This window comes from Rhinichthys klamathensis, unplaced genomic scaffold (genome assembly GCF_029890125.1).
Source record: "Rhinichthys klamathensis goyatoka isolate OS25496 unplaced genomic scaffold, OSU_Roscu_1.1 h1tg000001l_1, whole genome shotgun sequence".
In the NCBI taxonomy this organism is placed as follows: domain Eukaryota; kingdom Metazoa; phylum Chordata; class Actinopteri; order Cypriniformes; family Leuciscidae; genus Rhinichthys; species Rhinichthys klamathensis.
Window position 1 is genome coordinate 1,542,802 of NW_026606555.1, and position 27,614 is coordinate 1,570,415.

The 27,614-nt window shown below is 36.9% G+C and overlaps 1 protein-coding gene across 4 annotated transcripts in view; it reads left to right on the forward strand.

Annotated features, from left to right (window-relative positions):
* Positions 1–4,579: 4,579 nt before the first annotated feature.
* The window catches only part of scara5 (scavenger receptor class A, member 5 (putative)), a 249,412-nt gene continuing 226,377 nt past the window's right edge, over positions 4,580–27,614 (forward strand). Inside the window, exons 1-4 of one of the 4 annotated variants that reach the window (XM_056245335.1) lie at positions 4,581–4,879; positions 5,669–5,758; positions 7,716–7,840; positions 13,061–13,192. In XM_056245335.1, the coding sequence (XP_056101310.1) occupies positions 7,726–7,840; positions 13,061–13,192 (247 nt within the window). In that variant the 5' untranslated portion in view covers positions 4,581–4,879; positions 5,669–5,758; positions 7,716–7,725. Of the gene's footprint in view, positions 4,880–5,668; positions 5,759–7,715; positions 7,841–13,060; positions 13,193–27,614 lie in introns of all 4 variants that reach the window. The other 3 variants (XM_056245403.1, XM_056245260.1, XM_056245465.1) reach the window with 3 other exon arrangements.

Genomic DNA, 27,614 nt, shown 5'->3' on the forward strand with positions numbered 1-27,614 from the left:
AAATGTTCTTGTTGTCTGGACAATTTCTACAAATTTAGTTGTGTCTACAAAAAAAAAAAAGTTGAAATGGCAATTATTTTTTCGCAAAATGTCTTAAAGCTTCAGGAACCAGTTTCACTGGCTGCTTTTAAATTACTTTTAAATGATATAGAGGCTACACATACTGGCTGTAGTTGTTATGATTAATTATTTGGATGATCCTTGCTTCTATGTTTTATGTTTATGCTATATGTTATCTATATTATTATATGTTATATATATATATGTTTTTTATGTCTGCAACTTTGTTATTTGTGCTGCTGCCGGTCTTGGCCAGGACACTCTTGGAAAAGAGATTTTTAATCTCAACGAGTTTTCTTCTGGTTAAATAAAGGTATATATATTTTTTACAGTGCATCTTCGCCTTCTCAGCGTGGTCAGGAAGACTTTGAGGGCTCAGGTTTCAGCACGATCTTGGGTCGGGGTCCCCAGGGGGGAAGGCGGCCCGTGATGGCTGGAAGAGTGCGAGCGCTGTCGGGAGTCCGCAGGACGATGCGACGTTTTCTGCACCTCCGGGAAACGCTCAGTGAAGCCTTTAACCGCTGGACCGAAGAGGCCGGCAGGAGACACAGGCGCGTCGAGAAACGTGGCTCTGCCACTCTTTCATGTCGGATAGCGTTAGCCACAAGTGTCTCACGGTCACGGTGAGTGACGCCATATTCCGACCGATGGCCTGCGCAGCTGACTTGGAGTACTCTCGTAAGAGAACCGCATTTTTCCATCTTAAAAATATATGCAAATTACATCATATGCTCTCATTGACGAATGTGGAACAATTAGTTAATGCGTTCATGACATCAAGGCTAGATTATTGTAATGCTCGACTGGGTGGTTGCCCTGCACACTTAATAAACAAACTACAGATGGTCCAAAACGCAGCAGCTCGAGTTCTTACCAGAACCAGGAAGTATGACCATATTAGCCCGGTTCTGTCAACACTGCATTGGCTCCCTATTAAACATTGTATACATTTTAAAATATTGCTGACTACCTACAAAGCACTAAATGGTTTAGCTCCCCAGTACTTGAGCGAGCTCTTAACGCATTATAGCTCACATCTACTGCAATCTCAAAATTCTGACCAGTTGATAATACCTAGAATATCAAAATCGACTGCTGGCGGTAGATCCTTTTCCTATTTAGCACCTAAACTTTGGAACAGCCTTCCTAACATTGTCCGGGAAGCAGACACACTCTGTCAGTTTAAATATAGACTAAAACACATCTCTTTTACCTGGCATTCACATAGAACATCATACATTTCTATTATTTAAATCAGTTAAATGATTATTAGGCTGCATAGATTAGGTCAGCCAGAACCGCGGTAAACCAATCACAACAGACTAAGCTCTCTGGCCAATCAGAGCAGAGTAGCTCGGGGAAAGGAGCGATTTAGAGAGATTGATTCATCTGAAGAGTCGTTCGAGAATCATTGAAAAATGTGGTGATTTGCAAATGTATATTATGAGAAAATTAAACCGTTTTTTGACCTTCGATGCATGTAGGCTAAACCTGTTGTAGGAGACTCCAAAACAACATTTGGAAACTTTAAAATAGCATAGGGGAGCTTTATAATGTCTTATCTTCAGTTGATTTCATAGGCTGTGTCTGTCAGTTGTGGTTCTTGTGTTTCTCTTTCCTTTAGTGATTTTGCTTGTTTTTATCAGCTGTCTTCAATGATGCTTAATCATCACTCAATTATATTCATGTATATTTGTGGACATCGGTTAAACTTCATGACATTTACCTTTATTTAAGGGATAAGGACAGTTTTTTCAGTGGTCTGAATGTCTGTATTTTTAAGAAAATTGTAAGGAACATTTTATATAAAAATTGTGAAATCATTGTTAAATTTGACTGCATCGTAAAACTAAAAACGCATATATTTTTACAGTGCACTTCTTTTGATTGTTATTTTGTAGTCTAATTTGTTCTCTGATAGTGGATACTTTGCAAAGTTTGCCATTATTGTTTTCATATGTTTTTGTAGTTTGAAATCTAGACAAACGTCTAAAAAGCAGCACCAGGCAGCTGAATTGATATTCAGCTAAATTGATATAATTTCTATGTGAACATGTTGATATTATTACAATGTGAATATCACTGCAATTAAATATTTTCTTTTACCTACAGGCAGCATTTCTGGTATTATTCCATAAAAAATAATGCCGATTGTGATTTCATGGCGAAGCTCTCTCGCAATAAGCGCTTTTCTGGTCTGCATGTACACTGTAAAAAATAAATCGTAAAAAAAGGGTCAAATGACTGGCAGCAAAGGCTGCCAAACAAATACCGTAAAAATAAAGTAAAATATCCTAATTTAAATTAAGTGCAAAAACATTTTACAGATATTTTTCTTAAATGTTTTACAGAAAAACACTGTTATTTTACAGTTATTATCTGGATTATTACGATCAAACACCCTAACTGTAAAAACAATCCCATAAAAAACAGTCAATGACTGTCAGCAATGGCTGCCATACAAAAATCATAAAATGAATGTAAAATAGCCTAATTTAAATAAGCGCAAAAGTAGAAATCTTCATTAAGCTTTTTAACAGAAACAGTTATTTCACATATTTTCAGATTTTTTTATTAAGAAACATGTAGGTGATGCATGATTTACTGTGACTATACGTCACTGCGTCAGCAACAACACAGTTACTGTCAGTTAAATAAAGCAACATGCAGCATTTCATCAGTGTTATTCTGCTCATCCTGAACTGAAGCACAGGCTCTACTCTGCAACACAATGGTGACACACAAAACACACCATACAGAAACACTTTACATCCCAACAGAACATTAAACACTAACATATCTCTCAAGATCTCTGCATCCTCACTTATTACAATCCAGACTTTATTTATTGCATACTAACAATCTTACTGAGAATTAACAGATGTTTAGAAGTTGTTTTTTTATGGAAAATAATAAAGTTTGATGACACCATGATGAAGATCAGTGTTTGCTTTAGTCGGGCTCTTGACCCTTTGGTTTTAACATTACTTTTTCTCTGGCTGCTTTAACTGTGTGTCTCTGATACATATTGGTTATGGTAGGAATCCAAGAGAAACTCAGATCAGAAGATCTGGTCACTTATCAGTGACAATAGTCACCATGTAGTTGAATGCTTTATTGATGCTACCTGAAGAGTGTAATATCTGATTAATTAGTTAAATATTAGTTGTTAATTTTGCAAACCAATACTGTTATAGAAGATCATGCAGTGCCGTGATACTAAGATTTGATCAAGTCATACAGAAAATATTTTGACAGGATCATACAGACTCACACATACATCAAGAATCAGCGTATGAATCACTACAATGGTGATCAACTACTATAAAGTCACATAAAGGCTTTGTTGATTGCCACCATTGTTGAGATTCATATGTTGATTATTGATGTCATACTCATAAAAAAATAAACCAGCTCAAACATTTTCTTTATAAGAGATATTTTTCATAAATTTCAGATTGGAATAATCTTGTTTCAACATATCAAGGTTCATGGGGAAAAGTATGACAATCATAGACTTTATTTAAAACTTAAGCACGTCTATTTATAATGTAATCTCAAAAGATACACTCAAGTATTTTACTGTCATATCAGTGAATCAGGTCACCATATGATGGCTATAACATCATCAATAAATGACCAACATCAGCTGATATTTTCTCTTGCTTTAATTGCTATAAATAATGTATATTTAATACACAGTTAAAGCAGCCAGAGAAAAACTAATGGTATAAATTAAAGGTCAAGACCCCAACTAAAGCAAACACTGATCTCAATCATGGTGACATCAAATTTCTGTTAAAGTTTTTTGCACTTTATTTAAATTAACACATTTTACTTTAATTTAATGGTTTTTGTTTGGCAGCCTTTGCTGCCAATCATTTGATCCTTTTTTTAAGATTTTTTTTACAATGAAGGTATTTGATCATTATAATGAAGGAAATACCTGTAAATAACAGTGTTTTTTCAGTTTATTTAAATTAGAATATTTTTCTTTAATTTTATGGTTTTTGTTTTGCAGCCGTAGCTGCCAGTCATTTGACCATTTTTTATGATTTTTTTACAATGAAGGTATTTGATCATAATAATGCAGGAAATACCTGTAAATAACAGTGTTTTTCAGTTTATTTAATTGATGATGTTTTACTTAAATGTTACAGTTTTTTTGGGCTGCCAGTCATGTAATCATTTAACTGTTTTGTTACCGTTTAATTACAGATTATATTTGTAATTTTACAAACATTTTTATTTAATTTAAGAAAATAGAAAAATATTGTATGAAAAATACAATCAATTTTCTGTAAAAAAAAATGTGAATGACTGAAATTTGTCATTAATGTCACAATACCTAAAATATCAGCTGCATTTTTATTTTACAGATATTATTAGTAATTTTACAGTGTTTTGAGTACAATTTAAAATGAAAGAAAATGATCGTCAAAAAATCACAGTTATTTTCTGTGATATTAGGATTTTTTTTTACAGTGTAGCCTACTCGTAACAATATTGATTGTGAGGGTAATCTACCCAATCTGGCAACCCTGGGAAGCACTTCTGTGTGTTTTCCCACATGTGGGGGAGTCGCATGAAATTGGACACTTTCTTGAGTGCGAAGGACGCTTGACGATGGATTGAGGCAAGAATATATTTGCACTGTACACATAACTTACAGAAAAACGTTACGCAGGTCTGGTGTCCGTGTAGCGCGACAACAAAAAACTAAATAGCTTTTCTGACGGATCTTTGCTCTGCTCAGTCTCCACCAGTGAGAGCATCAGCTTGAACAAGAACCTGCGGCTTCAGCACCCACTTGACTCCGGTAATAACACAAACAGCTTTTTCTTCTGGAGATGATGTAGTTCAGAGCTGACAGGTCGAACTGAGGCAGTATAAGATTGTAGAATGTTTTCATGTACATTTTGTATTTATCAGGATAGCTGTTTAATTTTCGGTATTGTGGAATTGTATTTTCCTGCCTCGTCTGCTGCCTAAAAGTGGTTGCGATCAAAAATGTTTCTATTTTTGTTGTCATACAATCATTTAGTGCAAGTCAGATATTTACTATGCTATTCTACTGCAGATTTGTATTAATTGTCTTGTATATTGGAATGTCACCACTTACAGTCAGATAAGAGTCAGACTAAGACGGTATTTGTGAAGATGTATTGTGTTGGAAGCAATGCATGCACCATGGCAATCTTTGATTTAACTTAATTCGATTTTGGACAGTTATTCCATATTTTTTATCTAAAAATACCAAAGTATCTGCAACCGAATCTTTCAGGTTAACTACTAGTAACTACAGCTCACAATGGGATGATAAATGTAACGTTTTCTACTAAGTATATGGGATGAGCAAGGCATATGGCAGTGGGTTTTTGCGCAATAATTACTCATTAATTAAAGGGACATAAATGATGTTACCTTACTCAACCTAGCACAAGGCATCTTTATTTACCGTATAACATAGCTAAGTGAAGTCATTTATCATCATTAATGATAAACCTGTCCTCTTCGTTGTGTCGTTGTGACGATGATGAAAATGTTAACAATTGTGTTATGTTATTTTATTGTGTTATTCATTGTGTTATATTGCTTTTGGAAACAGAATGCTGCACCAAACGTATGCAACTTCTCATGTAAGATGCAGTCTGCGACAAATATTAGAGACAGATGTGGGAACTGAAAAAGTGAAAAGGTTTGCAGAGCAGAGAGGTTTGCTCTCTCTCTTTTTTTTTTGTCTCCATTATCCAGTAGATTTACAGTAATCTGAGTTGCATAGCAGCCACATGAGCTCACAGTGCTGTCCACGCTTTGTGCCAAACTGTCAGTGTGCACTTGTGTAATCAGAGAGACCAGATAGAGTGCTTTTTAATTACATTTTTAAACTGGACTCTGTTTGTTTTGTAAGAAGTAAACGGCGGTTACAATGACCATTCAGGCAGAAGTAGATTCTTCAAACTTTGACTTTTGTGTGAGCTTTATCTTCATAGAAGCCATGCACAGACTATGCAGTGATGGAGAATAGTCCAGTTCTCTGGCTTTGGTGGAGTTTTTGTCTTGTTACAGTATTAAGTTACAATATCCAATATAGAAGACTCCTGATCATAATTCTTAATCACCTTAACCTTGCCGTTTCCCACATCGGTGAATTAAGATTGTGATAATGTTTAAACAACGTTATCAACATTTAAAGCATTTTTTACTAGCAAATTGGTTGATTCCGATATCAAAACTTTTCTGAAGACAGTCAGTTCCCTTCAGAGATACATAAACCCCCACCCCAATACAATATTTAGATTTTTCTTCCTAGATTTCAAGCTCAGCGAACAGTGAGATGGCTGTGCCTTGTGCAGTGTTTTCTCTCCTCCTTGCGTTCGTCTTCAGCGTGTCCTATCTTTGCCCCGTGTTAAAGTCCTGTTAACAGACTCTGTAATATTTCCACACAAACCATTTCTAAACATTTTGTTTCTATAAATGACCTGTGAGGGTCAGTGAAGCCATTCTCATTTCGAGGTCCTTAATAAATGCTAAATATAAAATTATATTTTTTAAATTAAAAATTCCCCCTAATTGACAAAACACAATCTGTATTTACTAGTGCAAATATTTTTTCACGAGCAAAGCAATGTGTGCTTGTACAGGTAAGATACCTATCCACACGTAAAATAAAATATTCCTAAAAAAATAGTAATCAAGTAAAACAAATAATTACACTTATTCTTTTAGCAGGTGCTTTTATTCAAAGTGACTTATACAAATGAGGGACAATGATAACAATCGTATTCCTAAATGACAGCGATGCGGCTCTATCTATTAAACCTTTGACAAGTGCGATCACAGCGAACATTCAGATCTGATCCAGAGAGAGCAGTTGTCATGTATAGATATGAAACAGCTTCACAAACAGTCTTTTCAAACACACAGTTTTATTATTTCTGTCATACAATAATTCAGATTAAGTACTGGGATAAAAGTTTATTGTTCAGATATAAACACTGATGTCAACAGTAGGACTAAATCACCTTTTGAAAGTAACTTTCTGTTGTTAAAAATGTTTTTCTGTAAGTAGTAATTAGGCATTTTTTCATCCATTTTTTTTCCATACTGCATAGTATATATAATTTTAACGTGGTGTAGATCACATGTAAACCAAAATCAGATGTATCTTTATATGTGATTTTGTACCTTTGTTGATGAACTCTATGTAATAATTACCATTTTCATTGTAGGACATTGTTATTTATGAGAAAGTCAAATGGTACAAACAGTTCTAAAAGTGTAAAGATGGCCAAATTGTATATTAAAATTGCACAAATCTAACTAAATCCCAGCTGCGATGGGTAATCTGTGTTTATGTCTGTTTAGGGTGGGTTTTAATGATGTTGCCTATATCTTCAGTTCGTTTCCATGGTTTTTCATAAATTTTGATTATCATGTGCACCTGTTCATTTCATTGATTAGTTTGTTTGAGTATTTAAGCTATTTGAGTATTAAGCGGTTGTATTTTGTTTTGAGAGTTTTGTTACTAAAATCAAAATCTGCTGCAATTAGATCGTTTTCTCATCTTTATTTGCAACTAATTTGCCACTGACAACAGCTTGTTCTTGTCCTTGAATAATTTCTTTTGTACCATTTGTTTGCCATTTTTGCAGTGGGTTGTGAATGGAGAACAAGGCAATGTATCTGACCACCAACAGTGAAGATAGGGATAACAGCTCATTTTATGAGGAGGGCTACGATGGGATGCATCTATCAAAACTCAACCTATGTGAAGAAGGTTTGTATCTTCTTTACTATTTCTTTATTACCTGCACTGCACACCATCACTCACAGAGTTATTTATGAAATAAACATCGTCTTTGACTTCGTCTACCTCTCTTTGTACGGTTTGTCTATCTGACATCTTTCCATTTTGCTTTTGATCAAGACAGGCCCTTTCTGTCATATTGTCCCTGAAGATCTCAAAATTGCTGTCGTCACTCAAATTCTTGAGAAACCTCAATCAGTCCCTGCTATATTTGCTAATTACAGACCAATTTGTATTGTCCTACTTCTCACCAAAGTTTTAGGAAATGTAGTAGCCTCACAGCTGCTGTCTCTCTAACACTGTCACAACCAGATGCGATGCGATTTCAGCAACAAGCAGTTTGTCTGTCAACAGAAAACGTGATCACGGCCAATCAGAAGAGCGTGTGGGCGGAGCCTCTTTGCAAGCGCATTGTACTCGCAACCAAATGGATAAATATATAATCAAATTATTTTAACATTATTAAAAATGTGTACTGAGTGACTTAAACAATCTTTTTCACTGAACACACTTGACTGTTCACATTGAGTTTGAGGTGACTATTTGAACCTTTTTTGTTTCCTTTAATCCTAAAATCTGAGGTGAATTATCCATCGTCACTTTCAGTACGGCTATAAATTAGAGCGGTCAACGTTAAAATGTTAATGCATTCGATTAATTCAAAATACTTAACACATTGAAATAATTTAAGTACGCAAATAAATTCCTGAAGCATGTGAAATTGCGTCATTACCGTAATTTATATCACGCTGTTAGATGAAATTTCAATTCTAACCCTTTAACCCAATTTCGCTTCTCTGTTTGCAATCAGATCATTTTAAGCAGCTAAACTCTGGGTAAGTTTTCAGTCCAATTATCCAGTAAGCGTATTCATTCAAACAGTCAGCCCAAAACAGCACTAATGTAAAGAAAACCAAGCTGATTACATCAGAGATGGCAGACAGAATAGAGACTCACATTGCATTTTCAGTGAATTATTAATTCCAGTGTGTTTCGTTTTAAAACATGAGCATTGTCATAGTATGTTATTGTTCCCTCATGCATCTCACTGTGTGAAATACAGACTGAACAGAACGTCAAAACATCCCACCGCTGTATGCCCAGATAATACGCAAACTACATTTCTCGGCTACATAAAGCAAACAAATGTTTCGCTAGTAAAGTTTTGATGGATGAGGATTGCAATCAAGCTTGGAGAAAGTACCTACAGTTTTGTGAGAATCACCCTTCAAGCTGATGGTTTCCATTGCTGGATACAACAAATTATGACAAAATGAATATGTTAAAGCTACAATATGTAGGATTTTTCGCCACCAGGGGTCGCTAACCTCTTACAATAACAAAGGCGTATAATGATGACTATATTCCGCATTAAGCGTAAGTATGGATCTTGTCGTCAAGCTGATGGATCTTTTATGGATGAGTGAATACACTGATGTTTTTAACATGACTGTGGTGTGAAGCAGGGCGCGATTGCTAGACGTATACCAGCGCCACACGCAACGCTAGTCCCGCGGATATAAAGGAATAAGGACATTTCATTCTACCGAACTACACGCAAGTGCTGAATTAATACTCACACAGGTCAGTTTATTAGAGGAATTAAACTTGAGGTAACGCAGCGCTGCTTCACTTGCTCTAACAGTTACACTATCACACTAAACGGCATTTGAGTGTGTTGAATGTTGTTAGTTAGGTTGTGTGTTGGCTGTATGAGACTAGCAATATGCTAGATCAACATTATAATAACATACAGATCATATTCTAACATTTCATCATGTTGAACTAAATAACATTGATTAGTTTTATGTACATTTGCTCACCTGTCTAATAAAGTAACATGCAACACTCACGTCTCTGTCGAGTCGAAGTTAGTCGCGGACGTGGAGCTCTCGGCATCTCGAAAGATGTTGATCTTCGTTTTAGTCCTCTTTTTGTCTCAAAGTCTGCTTGCCATGGTCCATAATGTTTGAACAAAACAACAACAGCGTGAGCGTCTTGCTAGGCATAACGGCAATAACCCGGTTGTCCACGTCTGTTGCCATGGTTACTATCACAGTACGAGGTCAAACCTGGCGGAAACCGAGGGTAACGCGGATATGACGGCATTGACTGGCGACTCCTCACCCCTGCTCACACGCCCCGTTTTCTTGGTTAAAATCGCAATTTTCTTACGATTTACAAATAGTTGGAAACATTTGGGATATTGTAAGTAATCAACAAAACAAAATATATAACATTGGCCTAGTGGTTTTTGGATATTTTACTGCAAAAATCCTGCATATTGTACCTTTAAACAAGATAAATGATGTATGCATAATTTCATGACAAGTGTGACAAAAGGGTGCAATTAATCTCGATTAAAAATTATATTTAAAAATCTATTGACAGCCTTTACTATAAATGATATTCAAACTTACATTAGACACTTTTAACATTGAATAAACATTGAATAAAGCACATAATCAGTACCTGAGAGTATCACTGTCATACTTTAGATGTTGTTGTTCCAGCTGCAATAGAAATGGAAAACTTTTCTAAATTAGAATCGTTGCGTATTGCTGCCTTGCCTGATTAGGAGAAAAAATCTCTATATATTATAATATCGAGCCTGGTTAGGACACAGTGTTAGAATAAAGAAAATTACAGACTGTAGCTTTAAGCATAGTTTTCAGAATGATTGTAATTACATTGGCAGATTCGGCACATTCGCGGGAAAGAGCAGCGGTGGTTCACACTTCAGTAATATTTTATGGTCTTACAATAGTGTAATTGCAAACAACAAATACACATTATGAGACATGAAATTAAAAGAATAACTAGAAATTGTATTAACATTAAATCGTTCTCCCATCCGATTTCTCTGGATCGGCGTATACAACAGTGTGTTCCAGGTCCTGCCAATATCCAGCAACTTCTCACAGCCATTGAAGAGGAGTGGACCAACACACAGGCCACAATTAACAACCTTTTTTTTTTTTTTTTTTTTTTTTTTTGGGACCAATACAGTAAAACTGCACATTTTAGAGTGGCCTTATATTGTGGCCAGCCTAAGGCACACCTGTGCAATAATCCTTCTGTCTAATCAGCATCTTGATATGCCACACCTGTGAGGTGGATGGATTATCTCGGCAAAGGAGAAGTGCTCACTAACACAGATTTAGACAGATTTGTGAACAATATTTGATAGAAATAGGCCTTTTGTGTGCATAGAAAAAGATCTTTGAGTTCAGCACATGAAAAATGGGGGCAAAAACAAAAGTGTTGCGTTTATCATTTTGTTCAGTGTTGATTGGATTACTGCAAGCTGTTATCCAGTCATCCCCTGTCTTAACTTGGGAAATATGAACAATTAATCACAACTTATAATTAATTATAAATATTTGGATCTGTTAATAGAACCAACTTGATGTAGCAGAATTAATATTACAGTCAATTAATCTGTTCATCCAGAGAACACTCAGTATTAACCGTCTATCAACTCTCAGAAAGAGATATTTTCCATGGCCACAGAAAAGTGATACATAGAACAGGTAGCTGTATCACATCGTTAAAGTGACTTTGATTTGCAAGCAGTGACCACAGAATTCAATACTTACAAAACGTTTATTTACAGTTTTTCTGAAATGCTAAAACACTAACCCCCATTCTCTGAACCAAATTCTCAAAAGCCTAAAACAATTTGTCGAATAAATCACTCTAACTGTAATACCTTAAACAAGTTCAGGCAGTTAGACACCATTTGCAAATCTCATGCACTCTTTTTGCAAAACTCTAAACACATTCTCCCTCACTAAAACACACATCATACTGTGATGCACTTATTTTGAAAAATGCTTAACACAGGCAGGAAAAAGTTAAACACAACTACAACACAGTTGTCATCGTTTAAACACGACTCAAAATTATTCACACTTATTTCTAATGATGTGACCAAACCAACTTTACATACAGTTTTTTTAAATTGCTTAGACACTAAAAGTGGAACTTGAGTTGAGACTCACTGAGTGAAACCATTCACTCATGTACCGAATCTTCAGACCAAGTCTGCAAAATTGTAAAATTTGCTATATTGTAAAACAAATGTTTTTGCAAAACTCTAAACACAGTTCTCTAAATTAAGGCCATTGAACACTGAGTCCGAAATTCGCATCCGAAATTTTCGCACGTTAAAAAAAAACTTCGACCTCAAGTTATGTCAATCACGCTTGCACACCGCCTCCGAAACTTTCGTCCGTCATAAAAAAAATTCGGATCGAGTTCGATTTTTTGCGTTTTTCGCATCCACAGCCAGCATTTTGAGAGGTTTTTTGACAATTCAGGGCCGAGGGGGAGCTCGTTCTGCACATCATTGCACATGCGCAGTCCTTACAGCTCTTTTGTTTCATTTAGAAAACACTGCCATTTAAATGCTACATTCATTTACTTATGACCTACACCCAATGATCATGTGTGAAAACACTTATACATAAATGTATCACTTAGAAATCAAAACTCAGTGTTTTGAGAAAGAAAAAATTTTTTTTTACCCCCTTGAATTTCTGTTTATCGTGTAAATATATATGTACGTGCGTGTGTGTGTGTATGTGTAAAATTCATCAGTACTGTATACACTACATGTGACAAACTCCTGAAACTCCACTGCACACTGAACAAGCAAAAGATAGTATAGTAGTGTTTAACATTTTTCACATCTGTGTGCTATTTACATAACGCAATTTGCAAACAGAAAGACTGAACGTGTCTCCAGAGCGCAAAGGGATTTGCTCGTGCGCGAGGTTAAAGCGCGCAAGCAGACCATCTACCGGATTCCATCATATCTTTATGTACACAATAGTAATATTTTATATTGTAATCCTTTTATTTTTATTTGGCATGTTTGTGTGGTGCTGCGCGTCCCTGTGTGTGTAATAAGCAGAGTGTACGTGCGATGTGGACCCGCCTATAGGCGCACATTACTAACGCACTCTTTAAATAACAAAAACTTCTTCTTCTTATCTTTTGAGGCTGCTGAGTCACCTATGGTATCGATTTATTATCGATACAGAGGTATTAAATTCAAAGCCAAAATTGTGGTATCGAGTCAACGCTATAGTCTTTCTAAACTGGATTTACCTCCTTATTCCCTGATGTTAAAGTCTATGTGTTTCCTTTCTAGACTCCCTGTTGATCAGTGTTTATCTTTCACAGTAGGTTCTTCAAAGTACAGGAGAAAGACATATAATTGCTGTGGTCAATTGGATTCCTTCACTGCAATCAAATATGCCATTGTGTCCCTTTATATTCTGGTACTGCTCACCATATTTGGCCTCTGCATAGCAGGTAGGCATATTTTCTTTTTCTCTCTTTGTCTTTCTCTTTTTTTCTGAACCTTGGACTTGTGTTGGGCCAATTTGTTTTACATGTTTTGCATAATTTATTGTAATCAGAGAAAAGAAGAAAAGGATCTTGCTTTAGGTAATAAGTAATAAACAAAAAATATTAAACATATAGAGTTATTTAAGAGTTAAAAACATGCTCAGTGTATTTTAGGCAATAGAAAATAGGGCTGGTTTTATTTAAAGCTCTTATAATGCTAGTCAAGACCACCATTTTAACACTGGCACTTAAAACCTTTCCTCTTTCGTTTATAAAAAACAAATATTGTCTACACGGTTTAAAAAAAATCTCCGTCCACATGTAAACGCAAAAACACGCTATAAAGCGCTGTCAAGAGTATGCCAAACCAACAGGTGGCGATATAACCCTAACTGTAAGGCGATGGTGGCCAATCAGAAGCCTGAAAAAAAGGTTATTACCGGTTCCGGTAGGCTAACAATGTGTCATAAGCAGTGACCAGCGTAGTATTGCATTCTGACTCCTCTGTTCTGCAGTATAATGGGAGAACTGTGCATGTATCTGTATACATGTTATAAGCCCTGTTAGCACAGTTATTAGCAGCAATATTTTGGCTACGTGTCATGTAAACAAAGGAGATAGCGGCTCACAATCTGACATCAAACAAAGGAGATAAAAGAGCACACACTCATATGTCACTAGCCAAAATCTCCGGTTTCACCTGCTGCACGACAACACTGCAACTGTTTTTTTCTAAAAATTCTTCACCCTGGCTGGAGTTTTCAAAAAGGTTTGGTTTCCATGCCATGCGTTTGCATGTGGACGAACGGCAAAAGCGCATATAAAAAGCTGCGGTTTTGAAAATACCCGTGTTCGTGTGGACAAGGCCTCTGTTCCCTGCCTGATTGTCTGCTAGGTTACAGATTCATTAGTGTCCTCAGATCAGATTTTCCTTGTGAATTAGCTCCTTAGTTTTGTGTGTAGATAAGCCCTCTGTTTCAGTTTGTTCATGGTCTTGCATTGTTTGATGTCAGTGTGTTCGTGGTTGTGTTTCATCTGAGTTAATCTCCTGTTTTTCATTTTGATTCTTGGACTAAATCCCTGGTCTCAAACTAAATTCCTGGAGAGCCACAGCTCTGCACAGTTTTGCTCCAACCCTAATCAAACACACCTGATCCAGATAATCAAGGTCGCCAGGATTACTAGAAACTTCCTTGCAGGTGTGAGTTGGATCCGGTTGGAGCTAAACTGTGCAGAGCTGTGGCCCTCCAGCAATTGAGTTTGAGACCACTGGATTAAAGATTTATTTTGAGTATCTCCTTCGTCGTGCATTTCATTACAACCACCGACCGTGACACATGATCAGCAACAGAACAACATTTTGCAGACATTCTCCACATAATACTATTCTTTTGTTATGTGAACTGAAATAACAGTTCGGTCAGAACCATTATCGTCAAATACGATTGACAATTAGCATATAGTTTGGATTGGCGCTATGGTTCTGTTCTGGGCAAGAAGTCCCTCCTAGCATGGATAAGAGCAGGAGCGCAGCGATAACCCCCCTTAGGGTAAAGACAACAGAACCAACATGAATGTATTGCAGATATCATTAATGTCAATATTTTAATGTACAACATAATTCAAGAATTTAGTCTGATTCAAGGGGGAATGCCAAATCCTGACTGAGACAGGAGGAGCTGGGGAGGGAGGAGGGTAATTCGCTCCTGAGAAACGTGATAGCTGCTGATAATACTGAAGGAGCTTATATATGAATACAGTGATAGGCGTCGTATCCTAGGTAGACGTGGATCAGCTGAGAGTCACCGATGCGAGCTTGACTAACGTGACCTGCCAGAACTAAACCAACGCTTGATTATTTTCTTCTGGCGTTAGGAATAGTAGCTTACTTTTCCTTATTACTTCACTCCAAAGAAAATAGGTTGGCCAAGCAGTATAGAATGGATCCATATGTACACGAAGCAGTGTACATTTAACACACTGCTGTAACATTCTGGCAGAATAGTTTGTCTTCCAAATTCCAAATTATTTTCCGTGTGAAAAAATGTATTAACGCCTTAAAATAGCTTGAATGTAACTACACCCTCGCTTCACTTAGTATATGCGGAACCATGAATATGCAAATTAGCCCCACCTCCAGTCACTCACAGCAGCTCGGAGATTCACTCGGCCATCTTACTTCAGGGTAAGGGAAAAAGGGATCAAATAAAATTATTGTTATTATTATTATGTGGTGTTTTTAATATGCTTTGAGACAAACCATGTGCAAATTCATAAGTCGACAGCATTGCTGAGTATTTTCTCTTTAAAACTGCAGTGAACCAAAGACAGTCTCAAAAACACGGGTTGAAATCGCTGGTGTTTCTGACGTCACAAACGACCTTGTAACCAATCAGATCAACGTGCCGGCAGGCTTTATCATTAACAGTGACCTAGCAGGGGAGTCTCGAGAGGAGCCAGGTTATCCCAGTATATTTTTCTGTTATGATATGAAAAATCGGCTAGATTTAGCAATATAGCAGGTGTATGATGTATATTACAACGTTATGATGAACTATATGCCTTTATGCACTGACGTTCTGGCTGTCTGACTCTGAGATGTAGCAGGAATATGGTTTGTGTAACATTAGCAACATATTATTAGCTGTTAGATAACTTAGTCAAAAGGACAATCACATTAATTACCGTTATGTGTCCGACATTGTAAAGGGCGACACCATTGTGCAGCGCTTTCCCTGAAGTTAGAACACAGACAAAATTTAATCTAGCCCACAGCAGGACACACGGCGAGGATTCAGTGCTTTTGTGGACTGACCCCTAATGAACTCAAGATACCACAGAGATTTATGTATTTATTCCCATTGCAAGTGCTGGGGCAGTTCTTCGTATGTGTAGCCTATTACTCCGTTAGCTGGATTTCATTGTTGACGATTTGAGATGATCCAGGATTGTTAGCTTCTTCGAAGCTCATCCCGGAGTTGCTGTCATATCAACAGATCCTTAAGCTTAAACCTGCTCAGGAGAAGTTTATTTCATGGAAACAGGATTAGATTGCATCTTTTTAAGCAGAGGTCATTTTAAAGTCTGTCCCAGCCACTGCTACTTTCTTACAATAGTACCCTAACGAACCAGGGACAATAATCATTTAAAATAATAATTTAAAAATTGATTTAAAAATATTATTGTAAAGGTGTGTATTCTATCATAATATAAAACCTTATGCACCAGAGAAACGAGGGCACCGCCATCTTTAGAATATTGTCTTTGAACTTCCGTTTTTGCGGTCGCTCTGTATATTTTCTGCAAATTAGCAATTCCAAAAAAGCACTGATATGAGTGTTAAGTTCTGTGTGTGATCTACAGACGACGCGCAAAATAAGTAACACCGACACAGTCAGATAATTTCCATAATGACCAACGCAATCTACCAGTTAACGTCTGGTTTAAGACGTGCTTTTTTTGGGTGGTAAATAATGGCACAAACACCAGTAAATTGACTAGCACAAACCTTGGTAAATCACCTTGCATGATTCATTTAACCCTCTGGGGTTCTTCGTACCAAATGGACCCGAAGAATTTAAATAAAAAAATGTGTAAAATCATAGCTTCATCGGAATGGTCCGAAATTTGGTGACTTTGTTGGTACTTGGTATATGAACACCCAAAAAAATTGGGGACAGGATTTGAATAGTCTAAGTGGTTGTAAAAAAAATGGTCACACTCAGGGTCTTCGGGTCCAAATGGTCCCCCATAGGAAATGAATGGGAAATTGACAAAAATGTGACAATACAGAGTTGTTTTGTGCGTACAATCAACAAATCAGCAACGATCCAGAAAAAAAGCACACAACAGTGAAGGGGTGAATCTATAAAACATCAAGAGTGCAAAACAGACACATCCACACACACACACACACACACACACACACACACACACACACACACACACACACACACACACACACACACACTTTTATACACAAACACACTAATAAATTCAGATTACATAAATATGTTTTGAATTTTTAAAAATCACAGCTTCATCGGAATGTTACGAAACTAGGTGACTTTTATGGTATTAGGTATGTGAACAAACAAAAAATATTGAGGTCATGATCCAAGCATGCTACACTCAAAAAAATGATATGTTGGCTTTACTTAACTTTTTTTTGTAAACAGGTTCCACCGGTTCCACATAACTATGTTTCGTTAAACAAACATAATATGTTCATGTAACTTCAACATCATGGAATTTGGTCATTTTAAGCGACCCAATTAAACTCTGAGCTAATGAGTTAATTAAGTGAATAACTGAGTGATGATTGAGCATTATTGAAGACACCTGATGTAAACAAGCAGAATCTCTGAAGGAGAAAACCGGAATGTTTAAGTCACCATTATGGAGATAAGTATTCGTTTTAGTTGGGCTCTTGACCATTAACTTATTAACTTTAGATTTTGTTTGGTTGCTGTACATGAGTCATAACAGCTGGATGAACAATAAACAAAGGTCATCTGATGGTATTGGTTGTGTTTTAACATAATCATTATTTCATAATCATTTGACCTGAGTCACTGAACTTATATTAAACCAACTTTCTGAGTTAAGTTTACCTTATGGATAATAACAGCACTGTCATTGTAGAGCATACTATTTTTTTTTACTTTTCGATGAAATTCAAATAATAAAATCAATAAATAAAAAAGAAACTTCCTAAAAAATATTTTCAGTAGACACACACAGACATCAAGAATCAGCCTGTAAATCTCACCAATGGTGACAATTATAAAGCATGTTGTAGTGCATTCTGGGTGCCACCAATCAAAACTCATTCATGGCTCCCATCATGCATTGCTGCATGAATAAATAATGAGCTTATGATCTGTTTGTCACCATTGCTGAGATTCATATGCTGATTCTTGATGTCTGTGTGTGCCTATTCTAATATTTTTTAGAAAGTTTCTTTTTTATTTCTTGATTTGGTCATTTGAATTTCATTGAAAAATTTAAAAATAGTATGCTCTACAATGATAGTGCTGTTATTATCCATAAGGTAAAATTAACTCAGAAATTCGGTTTAATATAAGTTCAGTGACTCAGGTCAAATGATTGTGAAATAATTATTATGTTAAAACACAACCAATACCACCATATGACCTTTGTTTGTTGTTCATCGGGCTGTTACAACTCATGTACAGCAATCAAACAAAATCTAAAGTTTATAAGTTAATGGTCAAGAGCCCAACTAAACAAATACTTATCTCCATAATGGTGACTTAAACATTCCGGTTTTCTCCTTCAGAGATTCTGCTTGTTAACATCAGGTGTCTTCAATAATGCTCAATCATCACTCAGTTATTCACTTAATTAACTCATTAGCTCAGAGTTTAATTGGGTCGCTTAAAATGACCAAATTCCATGATGTTGAAGTTACATGAACATATTATGTTTGTTTAACGAAACATAGTTATGTGGAACCGGTGGAACCTGTTTACAAAAAAAAGTTAAGTAAAGCCAACATATCATTTTTTTGAGTGTAAGTGGTCGTCACACTTCTGCTCTTTGGTCAAAAAGGACCCCCATAGGAAATGAATGGGAAATTGTCAGAGTTTTTTTTTTTTGCATACAATCTACAAATCAGCCAGGATGCAGAAAAAAGGACTCAACAGTGAAGGGGTGAATCTCTAAAACATCAAGAGTGCAAAACAGACACACACACACACACACACACACACACACACACACACACACACACACACACACACACACACACACACACACACACACACACACACACACTGTATTATATATTTATAATAATCTGTATTATAAAGTAAAACTGGCACTTCAAATTACCATTTAAACCAAACAAACAAACAAAAAACAAGACAAAAATAGTCTTTGAGAATATGTTATTATATTTTAAAATCAACAACCTGAAAAAAATTGTCAAAGATGTGCAAAACTCACAAGAATTCTGAACCCTTTCTACAGAGAGCTGTAAATCCACTAGTGGTAAAAATGTGCTATTGCGTGATAAAAATGCTCAGTGTGTCCAGCAGATGGCATCCATCTCATTTCAAAAATTGTTTTCATGAGGCCTAGGCTTGACTGTAAAATGAAATACAGCTTTAAAAATAAAATAAAAAAAATACATATTTATAAAAAAATTATATTATATTCAATGGGAAAAAATGGGTTATAATTATTGCATAAATATTAATTATAAATCATACAATTTTCTCAAAACACCAAAAAATAAAATAATTTTTTTTATAAAAAACAAGTAAAAAAAAAAAAATAGGATTTTCTTTAATAAATATGAATCAAACCCTTCCGGACCATTTGGTCCCGAAGACCCTGAGTGTGACCCTGAAATGAAGGACCCCAGAGGGTTAAATACTCTCCTCCCATAAAGTTTGCGTCTGAAAGGGAAACTCCTACAAATGCATTATGCAATAAGGTCAGCCGCAAAAATAACCCTTTCCACGCCTTTTTAGAGTGAATTTTTCACTGCGTGTCTATAGTAAATCCTGACAGTAGTTTGTTAACACCAAAAGAGCGTTTGCACTGGCATAAGCTGTTAGCAATGTGGCCCATGATGTACAGTTAGTCTGAGCCGTGCATTCATTTAAATGGTGACAGCTAATATGAGTGTGTCTTGATGCAGTGCAGGAGATGCAACAAACAGTCATGTAACAATCGTGTAACAAACAGGTCACATTTTATTTATCGATTACAACTTTAATGCCGTTTTGGTCACTTGACTGTTTCCTTATAAAGGTCCAGAAAGTTTTTCGTCAGGTGTGTGATGTTCTTTTTTAATATGATGTCATTACGTTGCTGTATTACGGCCAGCCAATCGCTGCATTGCAGATCATGGTTTCAAGTATAGATATATCTGCCCTTTCCAATGAACACAAGAATGCGCAGTAATATCAGACAACCTAATCCAGACATTTTAATCAAATCCACAAATTCGTTTGAAGAACCAGAGATCTATCCAGAATTATCCAGAGATCAGTTATCATGATTATAAGATCTGGTATCTGACAAATCATTGATGTAGTAAGCGAGGTACGAAGAATGGACCCCAGATTGGTTTAAAATCTTTATTGACTAAAGTTCTACACCACTGAAGTATGGCATGCGTCCATCTTAGCATCCATTTCCGTGGTGCATTCAACGCTCTGTCGAGAGTGTCTTTCTGTGTTCACCATGGGCGTGTTTTTACCTCGATGTTGACTGATCTAACTCCAAACCACATTTCTGGAATGGCAAATTAGCAATGTTTTGTTTAATCAACTCAGAGACATCTAAGTTTGTTAAATTATTACTAGACTATTGCATCTCTAAGCTGTGTTTTAATTACCTTCACTGCATTTGAGCAACAAACTGCTTAAATTCTAGATTCTAGATTTAGTCAGACTTACTGAAAAGAAAGTTTTTGTGTATCTGTCACTGTGAATAAAACTAGATAAATGTTTTTTTTTTTAAAGTCTGCACACTTTATCAATGAATAAAAGGACAAAAACTGTGATAAAACCACTGTTTTAATGGCAAAAGTTTTGGCATTGTCAACTTGGCATTGATAAAGGTTACATGTCACCGAAACGTTTGCCATTTAGGCCATGTTTACACGGAAACGATCTGAAGAGAAAACGCAAAAGTGGCGTTTCGTTTTCACTTTTTATTCTGCGTTTAGACGAGCGTTATGGGGGGGGGGAATCTGCGTGCATATGGAGACGCAAAAGTGTTAGAAATGCGATGTAGTATGCACTCCAGGCGGCTAGGTGGCAATGTGAAGCACTGCCACACAACAACAACAAGTCCGTGCGCCTGCGTACAACCTTCCTTCTACTTCTCTCCCTAGTAGCGCGAAATTGAAAAGACTCTTGGACGTTTATCAGAGCTGCTAGGGCAACTTGAAGGTCCGACGTATGGAAATAATCCGACATGTTGGTTGTTATTTTCCTGTATTTTCCTGAGCATTTTTAAGATTTCCACTTTGGAGGGTGGTTTCACTTTTTTGCGTTTTTAATCCCCAAAAACGCCGTCGCCGTGTAAACGAAAGACACATCCGATAAAATATTATTACGTTTTCACCCCGAATCGTTTTCGTGTAAACAGGGCCTAAAACAGTTTATCTGCCAATTTTTTCTTCATAGTGTGCATGCTTTTTTTGATCATTTCCCTTTGTTTTTTTTTGGTCTATGCAACTCATATAGACAGTTTTTAAGGCGCGTGCGTTTTTAGCTATTTTTCCATCAAACTAGATAGACATCTTTTTAAACTATGGGTAAGTAGATAGGGTTTGGTAAAAAAAAGAATTTTTTAATGAAAATCCGAGATGAGATGGTCCTCACTGCAGAACACGAAATCCAGGGGGAGGAGTTGGATCCAGATCCAACTCCTCCCACCTTACATATACCTAATCCTACCCATCTCCGCTCCCTGATCCCTAACCCCACCCCTAATCCTACCCATCTCCACCCCCTGATCCCTAATCCCACCCCTAATCCTACCCATCTCCGCCCCCTGATCCCTAACCCCACCCCTAATCCTACCCATCTCCGCCCCCTGATCCCTAACCCCACCCCTAATCCTACCCATCTCCACCCCTTAGATCTGGATCCAACTCCGCCCCCTGGATCTCGTGTACTGCTATGAGGTGCTACTGGAAAATCCTGCCGTTGGTCTTCTGTGCTCGACTGCGCGTTCATGAGACTCTATTAGCGCAGCAGTTCACCCAGAAGAAGCACACAAGTTTTGAGAAATCAATAAAATGTGGCTTAATATAAAACACCTAGAAATACCAAAAAAGTATCTGTGTACTTTATTCACTGAGTTGAATAGCCTATCTCTGGACCGGAACCCAGTTTGTCTGATGACAGTCAGAATGGCAGATGACAGATCAAGATCATGAACAGCATAACTTTTTGTTGGGACGAACACAAACAGATATATTCCTGAGAGAAGAAGGTACATGAATTGTATTGTATGTCACATTTTTGCTGCACGGCAAGTGTTAGCACTACGTGTAAAAAAAAGTTTGTGCAAATAGCGTTAAATGTTATTTTCACCTAATGTTAAAGTAGCATTATAGGCTACTAGCAATGTTTGCGATAAAGTTTTACAGAGGATAAGTATCATGTTTGGCTCCAGTATATTGCATAAATGGAAAAGATTAATTGGCCATATGCCTAGCAAAAAATATTTAATTAAGGTGTGTCCACCAAAGCATTTTTAACCAGCTGAAAGCGCTCTTCCGAAGACGGCCTGCTTTGGAGGCGCAGTGTTTTTTTTAGTGCTATAGAATATCCCCGGAAGTAATGTGTTACTAGTATATAATTTCTCATATAGTTTGTTTTATCAACAATTAATGAATATAAAAATGCAATAATATCAACAATATTAACTTTGTTAACCATATTAACCATTGTTGTTCAGTCATTATACAAGGATGTAACGATTGGTTGTTGTGGTATTTATACCACCCTTGGATGACTGGGTAAAAAGTGACAGTGATGAGTGCTGCGTTTTGACAGTGACATGCGCAAAAAAACCCCCAAAAAAATCCTTATCTTCCAAGAACTAGTCCCTGTGGTTTATCAGAGCTTGAGCTGAAGCCACTTCCTTAAACCCCTCCGCTGCGGACTGCAAGCCAAGAACGTTTAACCCCAATTGTTTAAGATTACCTATATGGGCTGTTATGATCTTTAAAGGAACACAACACAATCGACTTCTTCAGCGTATTCGACGACCTAAAATCCTTCTCTAACTAAGAAAACAAAAATGCAAAGGGTAACACACACTTCTTACCTAGTGTGTCTAACACCTGACATTACTACGGGCACAATGTACATCGCACAATCTACTGACCTGTTCTCTTTTCCCACATAAAGAACAATAAACTCAGAACATCGGCATAAAGCACAAATAACACTAAGGTAATGAATGTTAGACTACACATACACGAATAGGATTCGATTACTAACTGATACAAAGTACGCAACTGAACACACACACACTGCTGCCAAACGAGACGCGCTGGAAGGCTTTAAAACGAGCAGGCCAACAGCAGATTGGACACAGAAGAGCCGCCCTTATGATGATTGACAGCTGATGAGATAGCGAATAGGAGACGTAACGAGAGGGAGGGAAAAACAAAAGCACAACAACAAACACTCATAGAATGTAACATGGGCAAACAAACTCCTGCAATATTATTATGGTACATTGTATTATTAAAATGCATAAACACTACAGTACGTTTACTGCAAGCGGAGTATGTGTGAAATTTGTATGATTTAATGATTAAAATGAATTACTTTGAGGATTAGAGTATATGAATAGATGATCTGATCAGACATCCGCCTTTTCCTAGTGCAAAAAATGGGTTCTAATCATAGCCTCCAATGGTGGTCATAAATTTTGGCTTGCTATTCCTTTAGTGTAATTTCCATGAAGACCTTCTAATGAAGAGCAACAGCTGATGCCATGAGAGAGAAAAACAGTGATAGAGAGACATTTAGTTACGCTAACTTGCCTTTATGGTATGCAACATAAACATCTCCTTATTGTGCGTTCCTTTAACATTATGATCTAACAACACAAATTTGCTCTGAAGAATGAGCAGTATAGAAATTCACTCTTTCATCCAGTCATGACAGACTCCAGACACTCCCGACTTCTTGTTTTTTTTTCTTTTCCAGGCAAAACAATGCCAACAGTGGTCTGCTTCAGTGTGTGCACTAGCATTTTAATACCGCGACACTCTGCTTTAGATAAGTGCTAACCAGTCACATGATGACATGCCATCATCCTCGAGTGTAAATATATTTTAAAGTTGTTTTTTTAAAGACATTTTTTGTTATGTTTTGGTTTGCTTAAATAATCTGTTTCATAAAGCAAAACATGCAGAAACCCTGGAAATCTACCCTGCAGTGTTATTCAGTTTTTTTGTTTGAAGTGCAGGGCAGACACACACACACACACACACACACACACACACACATCAGCTGAATGAGTCATTCACTGCACAAGCTATTACATCATTCATCTGTTTGCTTGAAATTTAATATGAGTGAAATGGGAGGGAGGACGATCTACAAGAGAAGGGAAAAAAAGGGTAGAGAAAGAACGAGTGCTCTTTTGAGTTGGAGTGTTTTAGAACAGATGACTCACACACTGTTTAAATTACTGCACATGAACCAAGCAGCAGTTCAGGCATCTTGTGTAGAGATTGTACTATGTGGATATTATTCTGTAAACACATGCCAGGACACTACATGTGTTACTTTAATGAATCAGACATTTCCTCCCCAAAATATGTCTTAAAGCGGTCCTATTATGTCCTTTTACAAAGTCTTGATTTTGTTTTTGGGGTATACTGGAATGTTTTCATGCTTGATTGTTCAAAAATTGCATTATCTTTCACATATTTTACCTTATTACAGCTCCTCTCTCCCCAGTCTGGTTGAACACGTCGTTTTCGATGAAGCCCCTCCTTCCGAAATACGAAATGTGCTGTGATTGGTTAGCTGGCCCAGAGTATTGTGATTGGTAGCGCTTAGCGTGTGTTTGAGAGATGTCCGGCCCCTCCATAACCGCGAGCTCTACTCAGATGTAAATACTAACGATGGTGTCAATTTCAAACCATTTCGAGCCGATTCAGACCCTGACAATGTTAACGAACAAGAGGATTGTGCTGAACGGATTTTAAGCACGGACTTTGGAAATACGGATTTCACTGGACGTTTCAGGGCGGTATGTTTTTTTTATTTTATTTTTTTATTATAGATACGTTGTCATCCACCATTTAATCATATTTTCTGGAAAACTATGGTAATTCAAACTGTAATCGATCACAAAATCACGGATAATTTTCCTAGGGGCTGTGAACAGTCTTACAAAATCAAGAGCTTAAAAAAGCTAAAGTAAACACTACATCAATCCTGTAATGTTACAGGCTAGCGGAGGCAAAGCTTAGCCCTTCATTTACATCATAGCTATCATAGCAACTATAAAGCTTATAATTGGAACTGTTAATAGAAAACACAACTACAAATAATAAGACATACTTACAAGTTGTGATCCATAAACAACAGATTGTTCAGACAAAATGGGAATGGCTACGTCTTTCAGGAGAAGCTTTTGCGTATAGCCTGCATTGTACTCTCTTCTGGAAGCTGTTCTCCATAAAATGTGCAGCACACAGACAAATGTTGAGGTTATAATGTTCAGGAACACAGCAAAATCCCCAGAGTTAAATTAACTCTGCTCAGAGAACATTTGGTCCCTCTCTACAGAGAGTTAAAATAACTCTGAATCAGAGTTAAAGTTAATGAGATACTTAAAGCTGCAGTCCGGCATTTTTCCTCTTTGTCACCATCTCTGTTCGAAATCTGCAATTGCAGTCATTCGCGGAATTATCAACTTTACGTGGGTTGTAGTTCAACACCCTCGACACGGCACAGCGCGGATGAACACAATGTTTGAGGAGAGTGTGCAGCTGTCAGTCACCGCGCCGATGTGGATATTGTCATTCAGAATCACAGATTATTCTTTTTGGAAGTATGACCAACATAACAATTTTCACCGGAAAATGTCATCTGAACTAGTAAGAAACATTCACTTTTGTTCTGGTTCTGACATTGCAGTAAATCGCGCTGATTAAATCTAACAATTGCTTATAAATGATCATTTCACGCAAAACCTATACTATGTTCTCAAAGTAGCTATACTATGTTCTCAAATTGTTAATGTTAACAACGTCAGCAAGCATTCCGTGACTACATCATGTAATGTCCTTCCGATATTATCCTTGTTTTCGCATGGGTCCGGTTGCAGTCTCTTTTTTTCTGTAGCCACTCCGAAGTCCAAACGAAGTCTTTTGCATGTTACAGCGGGTGAGTCTCTAGTTGTCACTGATGATGATCGTCGTTTGAACCTTTCTGGATCCGCCATCAAATTGATAAGTTTAATTATATCAAGTGCTGTGAGAAAAGGCTATAAATCTCTACCTCCAACATCCTCACACGCAATATAGCTTATACTAGCCGAGACTCCTTCTTTATGTGTACAGATGTGACGTAATGACGCAAAGACATGCTCGAATCTCCCGCGGAAATCCACCAGTACCACTAAAATTAAAAACATTATTACAAGCTTACCGTTTTGCATCGAGCTAAGGCAAGCAGATAGTTTTGAACACTGGCTGGTTATGTATTTTATCAAATATGTATTTTGGATAATTTTTAACCCAAAAAAAGCTACGGACAGCAGCTTTAAGTGATCAATTAAGTGATGATTGGGCATTAATGATGAACACCTGCTGTCAACAAGCAGAATCAATGAAGGAAAGAGAAACAACAAGAACAGAAAAAAAGATAAACACAAGAACTACAACTGACTTCTAGCCACAGCCTTAGATGAAATCCAATGTAGACAAAAGACATTAAATCTCTCTAGTTCTCAGCAGTGGAGGATTAAACAACTCCACAAACAGCATTACCAGCTTCACTTATTACTAACCAGACTGACTTTATTTCTGTTAAGTCTACAGAAGGTCTTATTGAGAATTAACAGAAGTTTAGATGTTGATGATTTATTGAAAATGTTTGATCACCATTATGGCGATGAGTGTTTCCTTTAGTTGGTCAGATTTGACTTTTGGCTTTTGTTCTGAGTTTGTGGTTTTTGTAACAGGTTTTACCGTAACACAGTGGTTCTCAACCTCTCCTGCAGGGACCCCCTGACAGGCCATGTTTTTGTTTTAACTCTGAAATGGCACACCTGATTCAAGTAATTAAAGGCTTAATGAGTAATTAGAGTAGGAATAGTTCAATTAATCAATTAGTCAACTACTCATTAAGCCTTTAATGACTTGAATCAGGTGTGCCATTTCAGGGTTAAAACAGAAACATGGCCTGTCAGGGGGTCCCTGCAGGAGAGGTTGAGAAACACTGCCGTAACATGTAGTTTGTTACAAAGAAAGCCAAGAACAATGATGATCAGGTGATATAGTTTTCAACAACAAAAAATTGAATAATGCACTTATCTCATCACTGTCCAAAAGTGGTTATATGATGTTAATACATTATATTCACTAACAATACTCTCTTGCCACAGATCGGACATTCTGATTTTTGACTTTTAAAATACATTATGGGGATTTTTTTTTTCCAAGACACAGACATCAAGAATCAGCATATGAATCTCAACAATGGTAACACGCTTCATGCCGCAATGCATGCTGGGAGCCATACGTTTTATATTATTGTGGCTCCCAGCATGCATTGCGGCATGAAGCATGTTACCATTGTTGAGATTCATATGCTGATTCTTGATGTCTGTGTCTTGAAAAAAAAAAATCCCCATAATG